General features: G+C 37.0%; 2 protein-coding genes and 1 non-coding gene across 3 annotated transcripts; 1 reads left to right on the top strand and 2 right to left on the bottom strand.

Moving 5' to 3' along the window:
- The first annotated feature begins 19 nt into the window (after positions 1-19).
- LOC136251096 (uncharacterized) lies at positions 20-5,793 on the top strand. Its single transcript, XM_066043479.1, has 21 exons — positions 20-233; positions 418-516; positions 817-915; positions 1,116-1,214; positions 1,619-1,720; positions 2,376-2,474; positions 2,519-2,594; positions 2,645-2,730; positions 3,260-3,371; positions 3,657-3,814; positions 3,857-3,940; positions 3,992-4,087; positions 4,139-4,222; positions 4,267-4,365; positions 4,416-4,509; positions 4,557-4,627; positions 4,767-4,871; positions 4,929-5,047; positions 5,098-5,241; positions 5,292-5,412; positions 5,468-5,793. Exons 1-21 carry the CDS (start codon positions 126-128, stop codon positions 5,645-5,647), a joined length of 2,235 nt encoding a protein of 744 aa, XP_065899551.1. The 5' UTR covers positions 20-125; the 3' UTR covers positions 5,648-5,793.
- On the bottom strand, positions 3,509-3,581 carry Trnar-ucg (transfer RNA arginine (anticodon UCG)). Its single transcript has one exon. It is a non-coding gene; the product is annotated as a tRNA-Arg (tRNA).
- Positions 5,607-18,545, bottom strand: LOC136251092 (gamma-aminobutyric acid type B receptor subunit 2-like). The gene is made up of 16 exons (XM_066043470.1): positions 18,185-18,545; positions 15,028-15,174; positions 13,273-13,443; positions 12,553-12,663; positions 10,817-10,882; positions 10,490-10,714; positions 10,155-10,409; positions 8,367-8,433; positions 8,127-8,225; positions 7,927-8,059; positions 7,738-7,870; positions 7,397-7,510; positions 6,690-6,818; positions 6,310-6,636; positions 6,073-6,258; positions 5,607-5,812 (listed from the first exon to the last, which is right to left on the bottom strand). Exons 1-16 carry the CDS (start codon positions 18,470-18,472, stop codon positions 5,723-5,725), a joined length of 2,541 nt encoding a protein of 846 aa, XP_065899542.1. The 5' UTR covers positions 18,473-18,545; the 3' UTR covers positions 5,607-5,722.
- Positions 18,546-18,556: the final 11 nt, after the last annotated feature.

The raw sequence follows: 18,556 nt of genomic DNA, 5'->3' as shown, positions 1-18,556 counted from the left end.
TTTTTACAACAAAATATTTCACATAATTTTGGTTAATAAAAAGCGTTATTTGTTTACGATGAATCGCTGATTATTTTGATATAACACGATATGAATCGCACTACACCAATCGGTGCTGATACGTGATGGATCAAGCTCATAACCAATTCCTACAAGCCGTGAAAGACGGACAACTATCTAAGGCATCCGCGTTGCTAGCCAATGAAAAGATCGATATCAACAAAGCTGATCAGGTTCCTTTTGTGTGATATCAATACTATTGATACGAAGTACTGCATGTGTCTAGTCTCTGTATCAAATTCACCTGTGTTGATCATGTCATGTATTACTGATAGGATGCGTTCAATACTTTTTGCATTGTAATACTTTTTGCATTGCCGGGTGGGTGTGGCTAGCGTAGCTTTTCTTCCACTGCAGGATGGACTAACAGCAATAGATCACGCTGCATTTTTTGGCCATAAGCAGATGATAGAGTTTCTACTAAACAGCGATGCTGTCACCACAAAGAAATCACCAGTATGTAATCTATAGCTACACTATTTCATCTAGGGGCACTGCATGGTCAGTAGTAATACTTCACCAATATGCAGTATTGATACACATTGTATAGAATTACACTGGAGACTGGTGCATTGTGTGCTGTGTGAGACATGCACAATCAGCAACTGCAGAACATACATGTTACAGCATGTAACTAGCTATTTAGCTAACTTAATATTGTTTTACCAGCTTTAATAGTTGCATGCATGTAAGTAATAATTCTACAAGTAGCTATGCACTGTACATGTAATGTTTTTGTTTCCATTTCACCCACAGACTGGGATTACTGTGATGCATGCTGCAGCACTTGGTGGCAATGTGGACATTGTGAAATTACTGCTGACTCATGGAGTTTACCTGCACACAACAACAGTGGTAAATACCCCTACAGATAATATCATGTGGGATATGACATGTGTATATAATATTTATTTAATGTTGTTTGCCTTAATCTGGCCAGTAGAATTGTGGTCAAAACCACTGTTATTGTTTATGTACAACACTTCGGGATCGCCTGTGTATATTCTGTTATGTCATTCACGTGGTACCACATACAGTCAGTGTTACCTGCTTAGGATGGGATAACTCCTTTACATTACGCTAGTGGTGATGGAAGACTAAAAGTTGTCAAAGTGTTACTCCAGAATAGTGCCAGCTCTTCTGCTACTACTAAGGTAATGTTCTAACAACAGTAATTGTACAAGTATGTAACAGTAGCACCGCACATGTACTGCCTTGTAGTCAAGTAGCTCATGCAGTCCCATTTATGTTCTGTTGTCTACAATCTTCAGTACTATTATATACTATTGACATTTTCAGCTAGTGGATACTGAACTGTCCTCCATTTATCTATAGCTATATCTATGATTGCTTTACCAACAGTTAGACGAAAACGTAATCTTCCAGCTGTGGCTTCTGAAAGCTAGCCAGCTCGTGTATGTAATCAGGAGGCTTTAAGCTCCTTATATATACACCTAAATTAGGACCACATGAACTTGAATACCACACACAAAAGGAAAACTGGGTGCTAGTCATGTATATATTGTCCATGCATGTATGAGTGCAATAATTTTTACAGCATTTACACTATACTCCACTGCACAAGGCAGCTTGTGGAGGTCACACAAATGTTATAGAAGTGTTGTTGGAATACAAGTCTCCAGTAGATACAAAGAGTGCTGTAAGTTACTGTGGAGTGAACGTGAATTAAACAACTGTATGAATTATACTGCCAGATTTTCTGAGATTTTTGACTTGCTTAAAATAATATTATAAGTTATTTGTGTACCTAACTTCATACCGTCCATTGCTATCCTACAACTGAAATTACTTGCATGACTATTTTGGTAGATTTTTGAAACTAGCCTAGCCCTCCTTCAAACATAATTCCTGTGCAATAAATTGACAAATTTAAAGATGTAATATTCACAGTGCTGCAAAGTGCATTGGCACTTTCCCCTTGTAATGTTTATGGATATGCCGACAAATTGTATACCTAGTTCATAAGATATGCTATGGGATAATGCTTCCTGTGTATCTGTTGATCAATTTCCCAGGCCCTGTCTATGAGAAGTCATATTGTCACAATGTGGAAGTAAATTCCCAGTAGATCTCAGTTGTGCCGTGACCCCCTTACCATGGGTACTTGCCTAGACTGCAAGTGGGGTCAAGTCACCACTGGGCCACTGAGAGGTTTTATCTGCATTCAATAGAGTAAGCTGATCCCCATTTTTTGCTATATCCTTTTCATTGGTCTCTATTGTAATGATAATGAGAACTATTTCATGGTGACAGTCGGTAATGCTTAGATATATAGTTCTGTTGTGTTGTTTTAGAAAAATGAGACAAGTCTTCATCTTACTTGTCAGAAAGGACACTTATCAGCTGCTAAATCATTGGTGGCAGGAGGAGCTTCCTTGAACGCTTTGAATAACGTATGTGATAAACATACCTAACTATATCTCATCACTGTTTACAGGATAAACTCACTCCTCGGGAATGTGCAGAAGAGAACCGTCATGTCAATATTGTTGCATGGCTAGACTCTATTGAAAGCAAGTTACTTTAGTATTGTACCTATACATGATGTACTTGCTGGTCATAGGAAAAGATCAGTCTAAAGCAATGGAGGTTGTGTGTGCTAGTGAAGATTGTGTGGCTGTAATTCCTGAACATTTGAGTTTTAGTGAAGTACGTCAGTCAATATTATATGTTAGTTACAATTATATAGTTGTATGATCTCATCAATGGTTCATAATACAGTGTCATTCTGACCCCTTGATATCATGATGTCCTTCAATGATGAATGCAATGCTTGTAGCCATAGAAAATCAGGCCATAACTGAATTGACTGTTTGTGGTACATCTATAGGGCTATTTAGTACACAAAAATGTTTTGATATAACCCAGCCCCCATACTTGAACTCATATAACATGTTATGAACACTGACCATTGTATTTTGCGTCGTTTCCAACATACCCACGTGTACATGTTATACTAGTATAATCTCATAATCAAATATCTTCAGTAATATCTTTCTTAGTGGCTATTTGTGCACTTATGTTTTAAAAAAAGCAGTGTAGCTATGACTGCTATGAGGACCTTCACTAGGTAATTTACCCCTAGTACTTTCTCACAAGTGGGCTCCTCAGCCATAAATAGACTGGGGTGGTCAGGATTGTAACAGAATTTCTGTTAAAAGAGTTCTAATTCTGATAGGGAGACTTCATCACTGTGACTAAAAAGCCTTACAATGACTGGTGGTTGGGAAAAGTGGATAATGGCAAGCCAGGATTGTTTTGCACTCTTCTGGTGGATACAAGACCTTTAGGTATGCATATAAGCAAGAGTTTTATTATTACTGTACTCTTTGATATAAGATATAAGCGCCGCACCTACGGCGCTTATAAGCTCCTGATATAAACATAAAAAGTTGTTACAAAAAGGTGTACGTAGCGAAAAAAAAACCGACCGCGAAGGGACTCGAACCCTCAATCTTCTGATCCGAAGTCAGACGCCTTATCCATTAGGCCACGCGGTCAGACATGAGTAACAGATGATTAAAAGATGTATTTAAAACAATTCCGGTTGACTATCAGTGATGTTTTCATAATAGATATACTGGAAGGCAATTTAACTAACAATATGCAGCAGAAACATGAACAAGCCTGTAAAGAAGTTCTTCAAGAACTACACCATACCTTAGCTTGTAATGGAGAAAGTAGAGCAACAGCCTTTATGAAATACCAGTCAGCACCGTTACTAAGTGAAAGGGTAAGATACATTTGTAACATAACTAAGTTATGCCTTGTTTAGGTAAAAGTCCTGAAAACTGTTTCTGCGATTGCAAAAAAGAAGAAACACTTATACACTGCTCTCAAGAACATGCTGCAACAATTGGTAAACCACTGCACTTTATTATGCTGATGCTGGACTAACTGGTTCTTATAGGATATTTCTGTACCTAATAACACCACTAGTGCACTGGATATAGTAGAAGCAGCGGTCAAGTTTCACAAGAGACAAAGTGATACTATTCAGAGAAAAGTAAAGTATAACTTTATTTTCAGTTAATACAGAGCTATTTAATATTTGCAGTTACAACAACTGGAGGTTGACAACAAGATGGATCCAGTAAAGATACAACAATTAAAACATTCTCTTAGAGACAAGGCTCAATCGGTAAGTGGCTACATAGTAGTAACTATCTACTCCATCTTATCTAGTTACAAGACTGGCAAAGATTACTATCAGAATCTTACCCATGTCAAGTGTTTACTGTAAGATTTGTTAATAAATTATCAGAGTCAATGATAGCTCTTAAGGTGAGTGATTATTGTCTTTTTGCCATGTTCATCGTGTGGTTCCAATATAGGCTATGAGCAATGCTCTACAAGCCAACAGCAATGACAAATGGGACAAGAGTAACGTGTGTATTACACTACTAGGAAAGCTGGTACCACTGCCAGGTCTGTTATGCCATATAGACTGAATCGGGGTAAATAATTGTTCCCAGGGTTTACACTGTTCCTTGGAGAGGAAGCAGATTTAGCTGAAGTTGATAATACAACTAAAACAACCCAACTGGTAAGTTCAAATACCAAACACTACCAAGTAAGATGCCTTGATAAAGTTGTACATCATGATATAATAACAGTTTACCAAAAATATAGTGAAAATACTCTTTGATGTGTGACATTCCTACCTATCTATAACACTGCGTTAGGTACACAAGATCACATCATTGTTCTCCCATCTCACTACTATTGATGAAGTAGTGATAGGGACATGTCTAAACCTCACCAAGATTTATAGCAATCAAATTAATCAGGTTTGCTAGCTTGTGTACAGCACAGATGTATAGTGACATTAAACATCTAATGTTCAGCTCACAGTTGAAGGTGCTGCCATGTTGGCTGACGGAGCCGTGATACACATTTTAGATTACCTAAGATTTGACTGCCCTGACAATCAAGGAACATTCATTACAACTGAAGCATTGAGCAGGTATCTACACAGCTGAGCATTTTTAACTACATGTTATTTTGGTTTGATAGAGCTACTGTATTTGCTCGACGATCGATGAGCACGGCCAAGTGGCTTAAGAATGATGCAAATGTTCCTCTCCAAGATCCCTATGATAACCCATGGAACATTAATGGGGTATTCAGATTAACTGGAATAAGACTGGTTAATGGAAAGTATGTTAGTGGTGGTGTTTAATATACCAGTGACGTGTGTGCTATATTAGGAAATATCGTGGTCACACTACACGGAGTGAACTGTACGGCTATCGCAATGGCAGTAAGATTGAAGCAACTGAGTTGTGTATGGTGCCAGCTGGGGAAGAGCATACTATTGGGCCAAGACTGGTGGGTAATATTTCTACATTGTGATAGAATTACCTCAATATTTTAAATTCTTTAGCGCAAGCACCCCCTAAAACACTCTATTAAGACAGCCACTCTCTATCGACGACGGCTGCTAGAGAGCATTGAGGCTCCAGATCGAGGCAGTGATCAAGAGTTTGATGATGAAGACAAACAATTCAAGCACATGACAACAATTTCAACAGAGGTGGATGATTTAAAATCACCAGAACCATAATTGTATAATAATTGACATCAACAATAAAAGTAAAACTTATGAAATGTAATAATTATGTAATTTACTTCTTGACACTTAAATAACTGTCACACTATTGTCAGGTGTCCCATTTGCCAAACCATCAGTGCTATGAGTTGTTGCATCAACATTGCTTGATACTCGTTTCTACGAGATGAGAATATGTACATTAACAAATTATAATTTGCAACACCAACATGTGGAAATGCTCACAAACATGACTATTGCTTAGTAAGTGTGGCATACATGACAGCTTTATTGGCAATGTGACTGCCCTGCTAAATATCTGACTGCTCTATTAGAGTATTTCAACTATGGATACAAGGAACCCATCAGCAGCATCCTTAAGGTGCTTATGAACTCCAGTATGCAAGCTATTGAGTTCCTGATCACAACACAACACTCACTTTCAATTGGTTCAGTTCTCTTCTCAAACTAATCACTTCTTGATTTAAACCTTGTATGTGGTTAGTCTGCTCTACAGTAAACCCTCTAGCAGGCTGGGGAACCTCTTTATGAACTGAGATATAAACACCACTGCTATCGGATGACTCTTTACGCTCCCCACTGGGATCTTCAAATAAGGACTTGATCTGAAAACAAGACGTTAAAATGTATTCACACATGTAAGGGATTTAGCTTACCGTTGGGAGAAATATGATGCAGAGCACTAAGGTAACAGTAAGAATCATGAATGCTCCAATGATGGCATATTGCTCGTCAACCATTTCAATTAAGAAGAACCCAATGAATGCCAACACTGCACTGATTGCTGTGATACAATAGACAGACACTGCAATGATCTTGGAATCATTTAACTCTCTGATCTTCACATTTTGAGTAGCAGCAGCAAAGAAAAGCCCAACCAACAACAAACTTGCTTTGTACAACAACCACAATACAATCCAAATAGTTTGAGCAGTGTCATTTGATGCAGAACATATCTGAATTTCCCGAGGGACTTCACCACCCTGTAGCAAAAACAAAGTGCATGTTGTATGCATACAGTCGAATGATTTCTTACATCTTGTTCTAGTATACGAGTTTCCAGCTCTATTCTTGTAGCATCAATCAACGTGACGATCAACAAGACAACAATATCTATTGCTACAAGTACTGCTACAAATAGTATTAGCAGCCAATTGCTGATTGTCTATGTGGAACAAACACAAAAGAATAGCCAATGACACACTGCAAGAATAGAATGTAGACTCCAGAGTACAACTATACTACATACGCACAGACAGACTGTAATGATATTTTGTGGAAATCTGGTGTCAAATAGTTTCATGGGATTTATTTGAATATCTCTAAAAGTACATCTCTCAAAAAATGTATGTGGATAAATTTCAACATTTTCAAGTACATAAAATTTCAACAAGAGGCTATCTAGTTTAGTATTTTAAAAATTAGTGCTGAGTGTGTATAGAAGTGCTAAAGAAGGTATTATTGTTGAAGTCACCCTCACCATGACGCTGCACAACTTACAGACACTGTCTAATTTGGTCATAACAGGGATTCCTATAATGTGCATATGTTGGGATGCATAACAATGATAGGGGAAAATTAACATACGAGACTGAATTAATTTGATTCAGGCCTGACATTAATGTGGTAACTGTTATAAATCAAACTATTACTGAAGCACAAATTACACTCTACTACACAAAACCAAAAACAATAGGTTGACAGGTGATATACATATAAATAACATACACATGTCACACTTACCCTTCTCTTTAAGTCTTTCTCAGACCGCGTGACAACAAAGTACACACGAATAGCTTTTGCTAACATTGGTCCAAACAGCAGAGAGAAACCAATAGAAGCTGCCCATATCCTGGCCTAAGAGGCAAAATAAACAGTAAACAATAGAGAGATGACAACAAAACGCACATGTGATCTGAAATGTATGGCTTGATAACAGTATGTTAACCATTGTGTGTAAACACCTACAAATGTACATAACTCTGTTAGAACTTGTATAAGAAGCTATGGAAGGAAAAATACCCACACACTCAGCTAGCTATGACAGACAAAACACAAACTGAACAGCCACTTGCATCACTTACATTGCAAGTAATTTTCAAGACATCATCTGATGCTACTCGACCGTCAATCCCAAACAGGATGGTATCAATGTATATTATAATCACACCAACAACTATTAACATGTTCAGATAAGGGCTAGTAGCCTTCACAACACTACAATAACAAGAACACTGGTGAGATGAATTTCATTAAATCATAGGCAAACTTACGGCTTATTTCTGCATCCTAAGTTGAATACAAAGCAGAATATTGCAAACACAATTCCTAGACCACTGAGAGAGCTATATAACACCAACCAGCCAAGATCAATAAAATCATCTTCAATGTCAGATGGTATGTCCTCTGAAACAAGAATATGTAATAACTAAGCATTAATCACTAGCAAATCTGTTACAAACAAGTTACATACCAGGCCAAATGTCACTTAATGACATATTATTGCTGAAATGAAACGTTCCGTCATCAGACAACATGGCAAATTGAACGCTATTAATTCTCCCTGTTGAAACTACAGTGGACAATAATTATACATACATCATTGTCTTACAATATGAATTGTATAAAGACAGTACCAATACATTCAGATGAGTGCAATAGTAAGTATTGCACACACATACACACATGCACGCACGCACACACACAAACTTACTGTTCATTCGATACTGTTCCATCCTAAGGTTTGGTTGACGTTCTCTGTTTTTTATAACTACTTTTCCCTAAACATTGTAGTGTGACAGTAAAACACACATACACACACACAAACATACTAGTGGCAGACCCAGACCTTTAAAACGGGGGTTATACTATCTAAAGCATGATGGAAGCTGACATAAAAATCACGTATTTTATCATCGTATAGTTTATGTAATTTAGAGCTCTTGTGTATAAGTACTAAACACCAATAAAATTATTTTTAAAGGTATGCTTAATATGTTAAGAAGCAATTTCTGATGGTTTCAGGTATAATTTGAGTGGTTTGGCCATAATAAATTAGTTTAAATAATTTAGAAGTATTCCTTATAGTGAAAAATAGAGCTAGGCGATTTTCTAGATATATCCGATTATTGAGATATCATAAGACTTACCAAGAGAAAGATGATAGGTGTATTTATCTGAACCAAGTACACAAAAAAAATTTGGAATTTTCAACTAGAGTAGGGACCATAGCACATCGATAAAAAGTACTGAAACAAGCTGGAGTAGTGCATGATATTAAATCACAGTAAAACAATAAGAAGTGTTATATCCCTACTGTGCTCAAGATACCATAATGGAAATGCACAGTAGGGATATAACACTTCTTATTGTTTTACTGTGATTTAATATCGTGCACTACTTCAGGTTGTTTCAGTACTTTTTATCAATGTGCTATGTTCCCTACTCTAGTTGAAAATTCCAAATTTTTTGTGTACTTGTTTGTTAACTTTTGTTGTAAATAATACTATTATGACAGGTGAACCCATACATACTGCATCAAAAGAAAGAAATGGTGCCGCGTGCCCCAGCTATATCAATAATTGTCTGAAAAGTGAAGTATCCATTATGCTTAGTTGTCAGCTATGTTCAACCCGTTACACAGCAGTAAGAACCAAGAACTAAAGCACCTCTGCAATCAAAGTAGCCACTATGAAAAAATATGGACAATGTCTGTTACGAAGGAAGCCATCACGTGCTACTGCCAAATCGACACTTTTTTGTTGTCAACAAAGATGAATGGGACACAAAGGAGGACACTGGTAAGTCCATGAAGAATGCATTGCATATACTGCGATAATTAAGCCGAAAGACACCTCTCAGGTCAAAGTGATGTCGAACAGTGAAAAAATCAAGTCAGCAGCCTTAGCTGTTATCGAGTTATGCTTGTCTGAAGCCATCAGTCAGTCAGTCACTAGAAAATTCTGTTAAATAATTATTTTTAAGAAATTCCGTAGCAACTTATTATTCCATAGCAACTTGTTGAAAGAATTTTGGGTTGATCTGAAGGCTTGTTTGGGCTTAGTTTTACCTAACCAATACTGCCTCATCGTCGTCAGGGAAAAGTGAGGCTGGTTTTTGGGTGATGTTTTTCATGAGCCACACCCACTCCTTTGTGGTCCCTACTATACAGTACTATCATACTGTATGATAATAGTAAATTTCCATAAATTAACTTGCAAAGAATATCTAATGGTGTAGACACCTCCAACTCTTCCACCACTTGGTCACAAGATTAAAATTTATTTCTTTACACTCTTCAAATTTTGATTTGCAGGCTTTACTGGTTTCCTTATTAGCAGTTTACTAAAATACTGTATTTGTTCAATTATCTGATAATCAGGATAAGTTCAAAAGGATATGTCTAATTTTTGTTATTGCACACTTCTTAGCGATAAAATTATTTTGACTTTACACCTGTACCCTGGATTTGCCACTGCACACTTAAAAACACTTTACTCACAGAAACTCCACAGAAAGTAAGATTAGACATTCTTTCGATGAATATTTTTGTTATATTATAAGAGTCAGGGTCATATGAGAAATCGTTCAGAGTTAGGTTAAGACGGTCTTCAAGGTCAGCAATGGACTGGTTTAATGTAAGAGCAATCATCCACACTGCATCATAAACATATCTCGCTTGTGTGATAGCCTCATCCTCAGGGTAATCAAGTTGATTCAGTATGCTTGTATACTCCGTCCAAAATTCATTAGGTGTCTGTTTAGGATAAAGACACACAGTACAAATAACAACCAGTCACAATATTTCATAGAAACTAGCTGCTGTAAGTTACATACATAATTCACATCAGTAGGACAATCACTCTCCTCTTCAGTAGGTAGGGGGAAATGATGGAAGGACAAGGAACGGTCGATTGCTTGTTGCATATCACCAAGTGTACAATCGTCCGTGTCACTCACAAATCTATTATTATCATCGCCCATTTCTTCCCACCAGCCCTCACTGTACCATCCATAACTCATCCAGACAAACCTAGGATGAATCATGCCCCGCCGACGTGCCTATGATATAATATAGATGAGCCAGCCAGTATTACTTCAATTTGCACATACATAGACGTGTCCATTAAATGTTCAATGTATGTACATACAATACTTACATACCAAACAGAATAATTGTCTTGCTGCATTTTCAAATACATTCATTATCACAATTCTAGCACCACTGGACTGTAATCAAATTTAAAAAAAACACATTAATACTATCTAAATACAATGTGGGAAAACAACAATGCAAAACAAGTTGATGTCGTGCACTTCTAAAAACCAGGTTCCATGCAGCAAACAAACCCAATTAACAGTGTACTAAACTTTGGGTTCGTTTTGTTGCTATAATATACACAATTGAATCATAATTTGTATTTTGTAATTGATGAAATATTTTGTAATTCTGTAATTACATTGCTAAGCACTGCTAAGGAGGCATACCTCAAACAAACCACTAATAATGCACAGAAGTATCTTCATAACTGTTTTATAGTTTATTTGTAACATTTTCTTATGCAAATTCTCCAGACAAAGCCTCAAACTTCTCTTCATTTTTGTTCGCTTATGTATGGGCACGCCTCCTTTTCAACTCTAATGAAATATCAATGAATTTGTATACCCAGTAGCCTAGGCCAGCTGTGTTGTTTTTCGGCTGTTTGACGACCATAGAACCCATTGGGAAAGGCCTTCACCACATCCTTACAAACTCACTTCATCTATATTTCAACCGGCACCTATTAATCATGCTCACCTGCCTGGAAGTTTAATACAGCCTCATTATGGCCTCACATAAAGGCTGCTTTAGTGAACAAAGTTTCACTCACGTGGGTGCGGAAAGACAAACAAACAAATATACATGCATACATACAAACACACACTTATTGGAAAAATAATTTCAGTAAACCTGGTGTGCCCACAGCTGGCCAAAGGCTGGCTGTGGGCACGCTCCTGGTTTAATAATAGAGTATTATTGTACTAACAGCAGTTGAAAAATTGTGTACACTAAATAGCTGAACATACAGGAGAAGACTAACTAAAAGCTCGTGTTAGAACTCAGAAGGAACAGACAGTTGATTTACCAGAGTAATTGATTTTATAAATACAACCTGAAAACTGTCCTAGATAGCTAAAAGCTAATACTTATTTGTAGCCACAGCTGGAGGGTAGCTCGTATATAGTGCATGCAACAGCGTTGTAAAGTGGATTGGGTCATCCGGATTATCCGGGGTCGTATTTTGTCCGGTCTCATCTGCTATATTGAATATCTGGGTCTGATCACATGTGATTGTACATTAGCAAGCTTTATTGTAGTGATAGAAATATAGTTGTGCAGCATACTTAAGAAACTTGCGTGAAGCCATGCCCACTATCCAGGCTGTGTTTTGCTTGAAAATATGTGGGGTCACACCCACTTATCAGGATTGCATGCTACTGTCTGTAGACACATGCATGGGATTATGCCCACTATTGGGATTGCTGCTTGCAGCCAACCAGTCTGGTGTCCAGCCAACCTAGAATTGTTGGTTGCTGTAGCTACCTGTAGACTTACGTGAAGCTTATTGATTGTGTTTTGGCTCTTTGGTAGCTACTTGTTTTTGTTCCTTCTTGCAGACAATTATAATAATCATATAGTGCCACAGTATACTAGTGATGTAGGGCTAACTAACACGGCTTACAATTGGGACTTTTAAATCTAGCTCTTGATGAACGTCTCCATTTTAATTAAACTGGGCCACGTCTGGGTCAGATCTGGGATAACTATTCAAGTTAGTGGGTCAACCAGGTCAGCAGTACAGACCCACTTAAAATGCTGGTATGCAAATGCTTCAACGAGTACATCAAATCTAACTAACCATTATCCTGTTAATAATGTCTTCAGCACTAGCATTGTTAATATAAGAGAGACCATTGGAGATGACATTAATCCTATTTCTAGCTAGTTCTGACTTCAACTGGTCACTGACCTAATGAAACAAAAACAATCACACAACAATATGAAGAGAATAGTACAGAGCCAGTTGTAAACTAAACTGCATGGAATTCAAAGAAAGAAAATAAGAAGACCGATTTCCTTGTAAACAGGAAAAGGTGTATATCTACAGACAGATATTTTAAATACCACACGATTTAATTTTACCTGTTGTGTTGTGTACATGTTAGAAAACATTATCAAGATAGTTTACACATGTGACTATACATGTCATATGTAGGTTTCTTCAAGTTTTCGTAAAACATATTTTAAGACAGGTACTTTTAAAAACCATTGATGAGCGGAAACCCTTCACACATAAATATAGACAATCTTGATTGCAAATAAATAGGAAAGGTATTTAGCTAGTAGCTAGGTGACAAAATATTTGCACTAACTGTAAACACACAGTTTGTTGTTTATTTCAGTGCCACAACATCCTTCATATTTTACTGTTTTTGATATCAGTTTTGTATAGTGGCTTTGTTAACACCTTGGTATGACTATATTATCAGAGCCCTACTATGCAGTATATCCATTAATTTCCATAGGTACAAGGGGCCTTCCAGTGTGACACCCATTACCAATCTATATTAATACTTACTTCCCTGAACAAGTTGACATTTTGAGTGATAATAGCTACCTGTCGCCAACCAAACTGTCTTATTGTAGCTACATTTGCAGCAACTGTGGAAATATCAGAAGAAATAGCTCTGAAGAACGTCGGGAATCTTTTGGTATTGTTGAGATCAGGTGAAGTAGCAGTGTAGGATACCTGGGAAGGAATAAAACAACTAATAAGGTTTCTGGTATATTAAATTGATTACTCAATCATTTCAACAATCAGAACACCTGATACTGTTCCAAACATACTTACACATATTATAGGGCTTCACTACATAGTGGGACAATTATCAACCTCTTGCTACACCTGTATATGGCATAAACGGAAGACAAGAAATTCTAAAATGTTTCCTGTTCCCAATAAAGTTTCATGCTAGACAGTAAATAGTCCTTTAAATGCTTCAACTCAATCTTATAAACTAAAAATTGCATAACTAAATATCTGGGCTGCACTATCATTGAATGATGCTTCTGTTACATAAACAGACTACATATATGTGCACCGTATAATCATGAGATAGACAGCACAAACTGATAAGTCAATCAACAAACACATGTACAGTTTACAAAGCAATGAACTTAAAAATAAACACCTCATACACCCCAATACTTGGAATTAGAAAATTGTAGTACTTGTTTATTTCACAATACCTACACAGAGATAAATATAAATAACATCACTCAACTCGCCCTAAATAAAATTCATTACATGGTCAGGTAAGCCATAAAGTGTTGTCTGATCAACCATAATATAAAAATGCTTAACATGTTCACTCATATGGGCTCTGATCATGACTCTTATATTGAGCAATGCCATTGTACAAGTTCAGTAAATTGATTCCAATTGAGAGAAGAACTTTCTACAAACAAATTATGCATTATACTTCAAATACTTGCCACAAAAGGTTTCATTACAATGATGGTAGATATGCTAGGTGTTTTAATGTACACAGCACTTATAGCCGAAGTCACATAAACACCTCGTGAATGTTTACAAAAACAGATCATGAGAGAGAACAAACATCGGTAGAAAACTACTTGTCAACAACCAGTTGTTCATAAAATAAAACGAACTATTTTATGTGTAGATTATATTGGATTACTACCCACTGAATAGAGACGACTTTAGTAACCCACACAACGAGGTTGTTCTTCCTATTATTTCCTTCCTGTTTGCTTATTCCTATTCTATCATTTCCTGCTCTAGGTATTAACATAACTTACAGTATACCACAAAACTCTAATGAGACAGCTAAGATTATATTACAGCATAACTCAGTCAGCATTTCACACACTGTACAGACACAGACACAACATTTACCATATTGAACTAATAAAATTTTAAAAATACTGATTCTGTTTGGCATCGTTTGGCATCAACAATTATCATTTACATTATGTACACCTCGATACAAATAATAACTGATTGATAATAGGAACACTAATGATGTAGTAGCAATAATGATGGATATGAGATTAAAACTAAACTGACTATACAGTGTGTATCATATCACATCATGGTCAATAGGCATGATCTTTCACTATTAAATGACATTGTGAAGTGACATCATACTTCCCATGAAGTTTAATCATGCAAAGAGACCAAGTGTGTTATATCATATCAAGAGTGCATAATATTATGAACTCTTGATCATACGAAGAATAACCCATGACACCTACTAGACATGTGTTATTTACTATAATATTGCACTTTAAACCAAAATACAGACAGTACCTGGATTAAGTTTGAGAATGGAGCCAGTTCAGCTACAGGCTGTGCAGCAGAAGAACATCCTGGTCCTAATATGGCAGTAATAGGTCGTTCATTATTATTGGGGTCAATCTGGTATATGAAGGACCTGACAGCTGGTAGAGGATCACACTAGAGTGGGAGACAAACAATATTATCTCATAGTGTGACAAAGATGATTTAACAGCACAATTATCAATAATGGTATCAATTTCCACTCTATTCATGATGCACATAACAGTTAAGGTGATAAATATTCTTAAACACAAGTGATGATTAATGACACATTCTGCCTAAATAAAATAATACATACCCATAATATGTACCTACAGGTAGGAAACCTATCATATAACTTACTACCGTACGCAAGGAAATTTAGACGTAAGAAAAATTCAGACTTCAGCAGATTTGACGAATAAAATGTTGATGAAAATCAAGAAATTGTAGGCAAAACCTGTACTTTTAAGGGCGCTTATAAACATTTGACAAATTTAAATTTGACGAATTAAACCGATTCGTCAAAATTTTTTGACGTCAAAATTTCTTTGCGTACAGTAGACTTTGTACATAAACTTGTTTTATAGAGTCTTAATATTTGCTTAATCACTTGTATCAATTAGACAACTGACACTTGAAAAAAGTTATGTAGAAATTAGTACTACAACATGTGATCTACAATACTTTATGTATAGAACCTGAGAATGTTTCAATTGTGTAAACAAATCACCAAACTATTATGTGTAAATCTCTAATTCCATTTACCTAACAAATTGGGGGCCTGCAAGTTTGAGTATTAGAGATCTTCCCAAAGTCAATGTAAGACTTTTAGTTCTCCAAGCATCTCTTAAAATTTCATGTAGCCTCTTTGGTTTTGCCACATGATCATGATTAACCATTACTTTTACCATATAATAAAATAAGTGCACAAGCATGAGTTCAGTTTTCAAGATTGCTACAATCATACTTGTAGCTACGTCGTGCGCTCTGTATAACGCAAAGAAATGCTGGAAAATGTGTACAGTGAATCTTATAAAAAATTTTACAAGCAATACACTGAACTGAATAGCATGTCAACATCAAGTTCGTTGATAAATTAAAGATAGTCTGGACCAAAATCTTGTTGTGGTTGATGTCAGCTATTGGTTCGAACAAAGACAGTATATCAAGTGTTTGATGTGTAACTAGTTTAGTTAACCAACTCAAGTGCCAGCATTGCAAGGCACCAAATTAGATGCAGTTTAGCTATTGTGATACGATAAAAGATATTAGTAATGATCTGTTTACCTATTGACCTGCTATCAAAGGATTGTCATAAGACACTTACGAAGAAGTTTGTGGACATTTGCTGTACTTTGTTCATGGTAAAAATGCCAACCAGAACAATACATCTCTATTGAAAAACTGTTAAAAATGAAACAATTATTGTGTACCACCTAGTACCTTCCAAGTGTGATACACAATAATGTTATGTACCTATCAATACTATCCCCCCCTTTAGGCATACATGGGCTATTTGACACAGTCGAATGTCAAATGCCCCATAGTAGGGCAAACCTAGTGTCAAATCCCCACTGTTGGCCCCAGTTGTAACACAGGGATTTGATATAGCATGGAAAGTTACAACAAAAAATACTTGGGTGCTCAATAAATGATTGATTGTTAAATGCCCCACAGTGAGGCAACAGTTTTGTGTCAATTCCCCCTGTATAGCCCCACCTATGCCCGAGGGGGGGTGGGGTGGTTGGGGAGGGGGAGGGATGGTGGGGCAATGCATTGATAGGTGCATTAGAAGCCCAATTCATAGAAATCTCAGCAGGATGAAATGAAATGGCCTATTCCAGCAAATACATTAATACAATTGATATTAGGGCATTTCAGGGCCATGTATTAAATGGTGTAATAACCAGTGACATGTAATTAAGATACCTCAGATTCCGGGCTAGATTTGGAAAGATCAGTGAATGGCAATTTGTAAATGAGCTATAGCAGAAAGAAATCAGACAAAATCAAGCACATCATTTTAAGATTGAAAATCACTCTCTTAATTGTTCTATGATGAATCAAATTGAAAAGGAACGCTGTAATGGACTGACACCCATTAGGCCACTCCAAATAAATTCTGTTTCCAGTCCACCGCCCGCATCTGGTTACTGTCAGCTCTAAATATTCCATTATTCCGTATTCTTCCATTACTTTCCCGGTTATTCTTGCATACTGATAGGTTCAGTAAAAGCTATCTTGAAACAGTGTCAGCTCACATGTCAGCAGTGCTATCAAGTCAGCACAAACTTCACGTTTGTGTTATTTTTGCAACTTACAAAGGAAGGAACAAGCTTAAGCAAGCTTTTATGCAGCCTTTTTGGCTGTGCCAGGCAAGTAATGGCTTGAAAAGCTAGCCAATTTTATAATGAAATAATGGAAATGGAACGCCCGCCCGCCCGCATGCAAATATGCCTGAGTCCAGGACTGGAAACAGAGAATTTATTTGGAGTGGCCTTACCCTGACCCTATAACTATATACTGAAACAAAAGGTGTTGCGAAGCTCTGCTGGTTTGTGAACTTCAGTGTTTCGGTGATTAAGCACCCATTTTTTTTGTAGGAAACTTCTTCATATGGCTGGAGTTGGGTAGCTACGTATGACATGTTAGGCCACTCCAAATAAATTCTCTGTTTCCCGTCCACCGCCCGCATCTGGTAACTGTCAGCTCTAAATATTCCATTATTCCATATTCTTCCATTATTTTCCGGTTATTCTTGCATGCTGACAGGCTCAGTAAAAGCCACGTGTCAACAGTGCTATCAAACTTCACGTTTGTGTTATTTTTGCAATTTATAAAGAAAGGAGCAACCTTAAGCATGCTTTTTTCAGCTTTTTATGATTGTGCCAGGCAAACAGTGGCTTGAAAAGCTATAATGAAATAATGGAAATGGACCGCCCGCCCGCATGCGAATATGCCTGAGTCCAGGACGGGAAATAGAGAATTTATTTGGAGTGGCCTTAAAAGAATCATACTATATCAAACGATCGAGGTATCAAGGGAATAACCACAAGAAAATCGCTACAATACCGTTATTCATAGATCTGCATCATGTTAAACAAGGACGCTGACAAATAATAAATTGTTATCAGTGACAACTTACCATAGAATTATTTACTAACAGTTGCAGCCTATATCCTTCGAGCAAGTTTGGGGTGTTACCAATTTGTCTGATGGCCATCTGAGCGGCTGGGGTTAGTCCACGTGCCCTGAATGATGGTGTGTTGCAGGGAAACAGACCCAGTAGGGTGATGGTGTTGTTGGTATCATTAGACTTCTCCCGACAGATACTGATATTAGTGTTGTTCGCACAGTCACCATCGCACAGCAGCAATGCATTCGTATTAGCTGTAATCGAAATTAGAATAACGAGGACGGACACACGATTCATCACTCCCTTTGTAAAATCACTGTTGCCTAGTTTGATACTGTTTTATTTCCAACACAAACCTATTACAGCCCACGTGATACAACG

This window comes from Dysidea avara, chromosome 3 (assembly GCF_963678975.1).
Source record: "Dysidea avara chromosome 3, odDysAvar1.4, whole genome shotgun sequence".
Classification (NCBI taxonomy): Eukaryota; Metazoa; Porifera; class Demospongiae; order Dictyoceratida; family Dysideidae; genus Dysidea; species Dysidea avara.
This window is presented reverse-complemented; position numbering and strand designations above follow the sequence as displayed.

What these genes read in the sequence shown, in the direction of transcription:
- LOC136251096 (XM_066043479.1), top strand. Translation starts at nt 126, where the DNA reads ATGGATCAAGCTCATAACCAATTCCTACAAGCCGTGAAAGACGGACAA. An exon ending in ACCTGCACACAACAACAGTG is followed by an intron (nt 916 to 1,115) that starts GTAAATACCCCT and finishes TTACCTGCTTAG; the next exon opens with GATGGGATAACTCCTTTACA. An exon ending in CAACTAAAACAACCCAACTG is followed by an intron (nt 4,628 to 4,766) that starts GTAAGTTCAAAT and finishes ACACTGCGTTAG; the next exon opens with GTACACAAGATCACATCATT.
- LOC136251092 (XM_066043470.1), bottom strand. Translation starts at nt 18,472, where the DNA reads ATGAATCGTGTGTCCGTCCTCGTTATTCTAATTTCGATTACAGCTAAT. An exon ending in CATTCTCAAACTTAATCCAG is followed by an intron (nt 13,444 to 15,027) that starts GTACTGTCTGTA and finishes ATTCCTTCCCAG; the next exon opens with GTATCCTACACTGCTACTTC. An exon ending in ACATTATTAACAGGATAATG is followed by an intron (nt 10,883 to 12,552) that starts GTTAGTTAGATT and finishes ATTTGATTACAG; the next exon opens with TCCAGTGGTGCTAGAATTGT.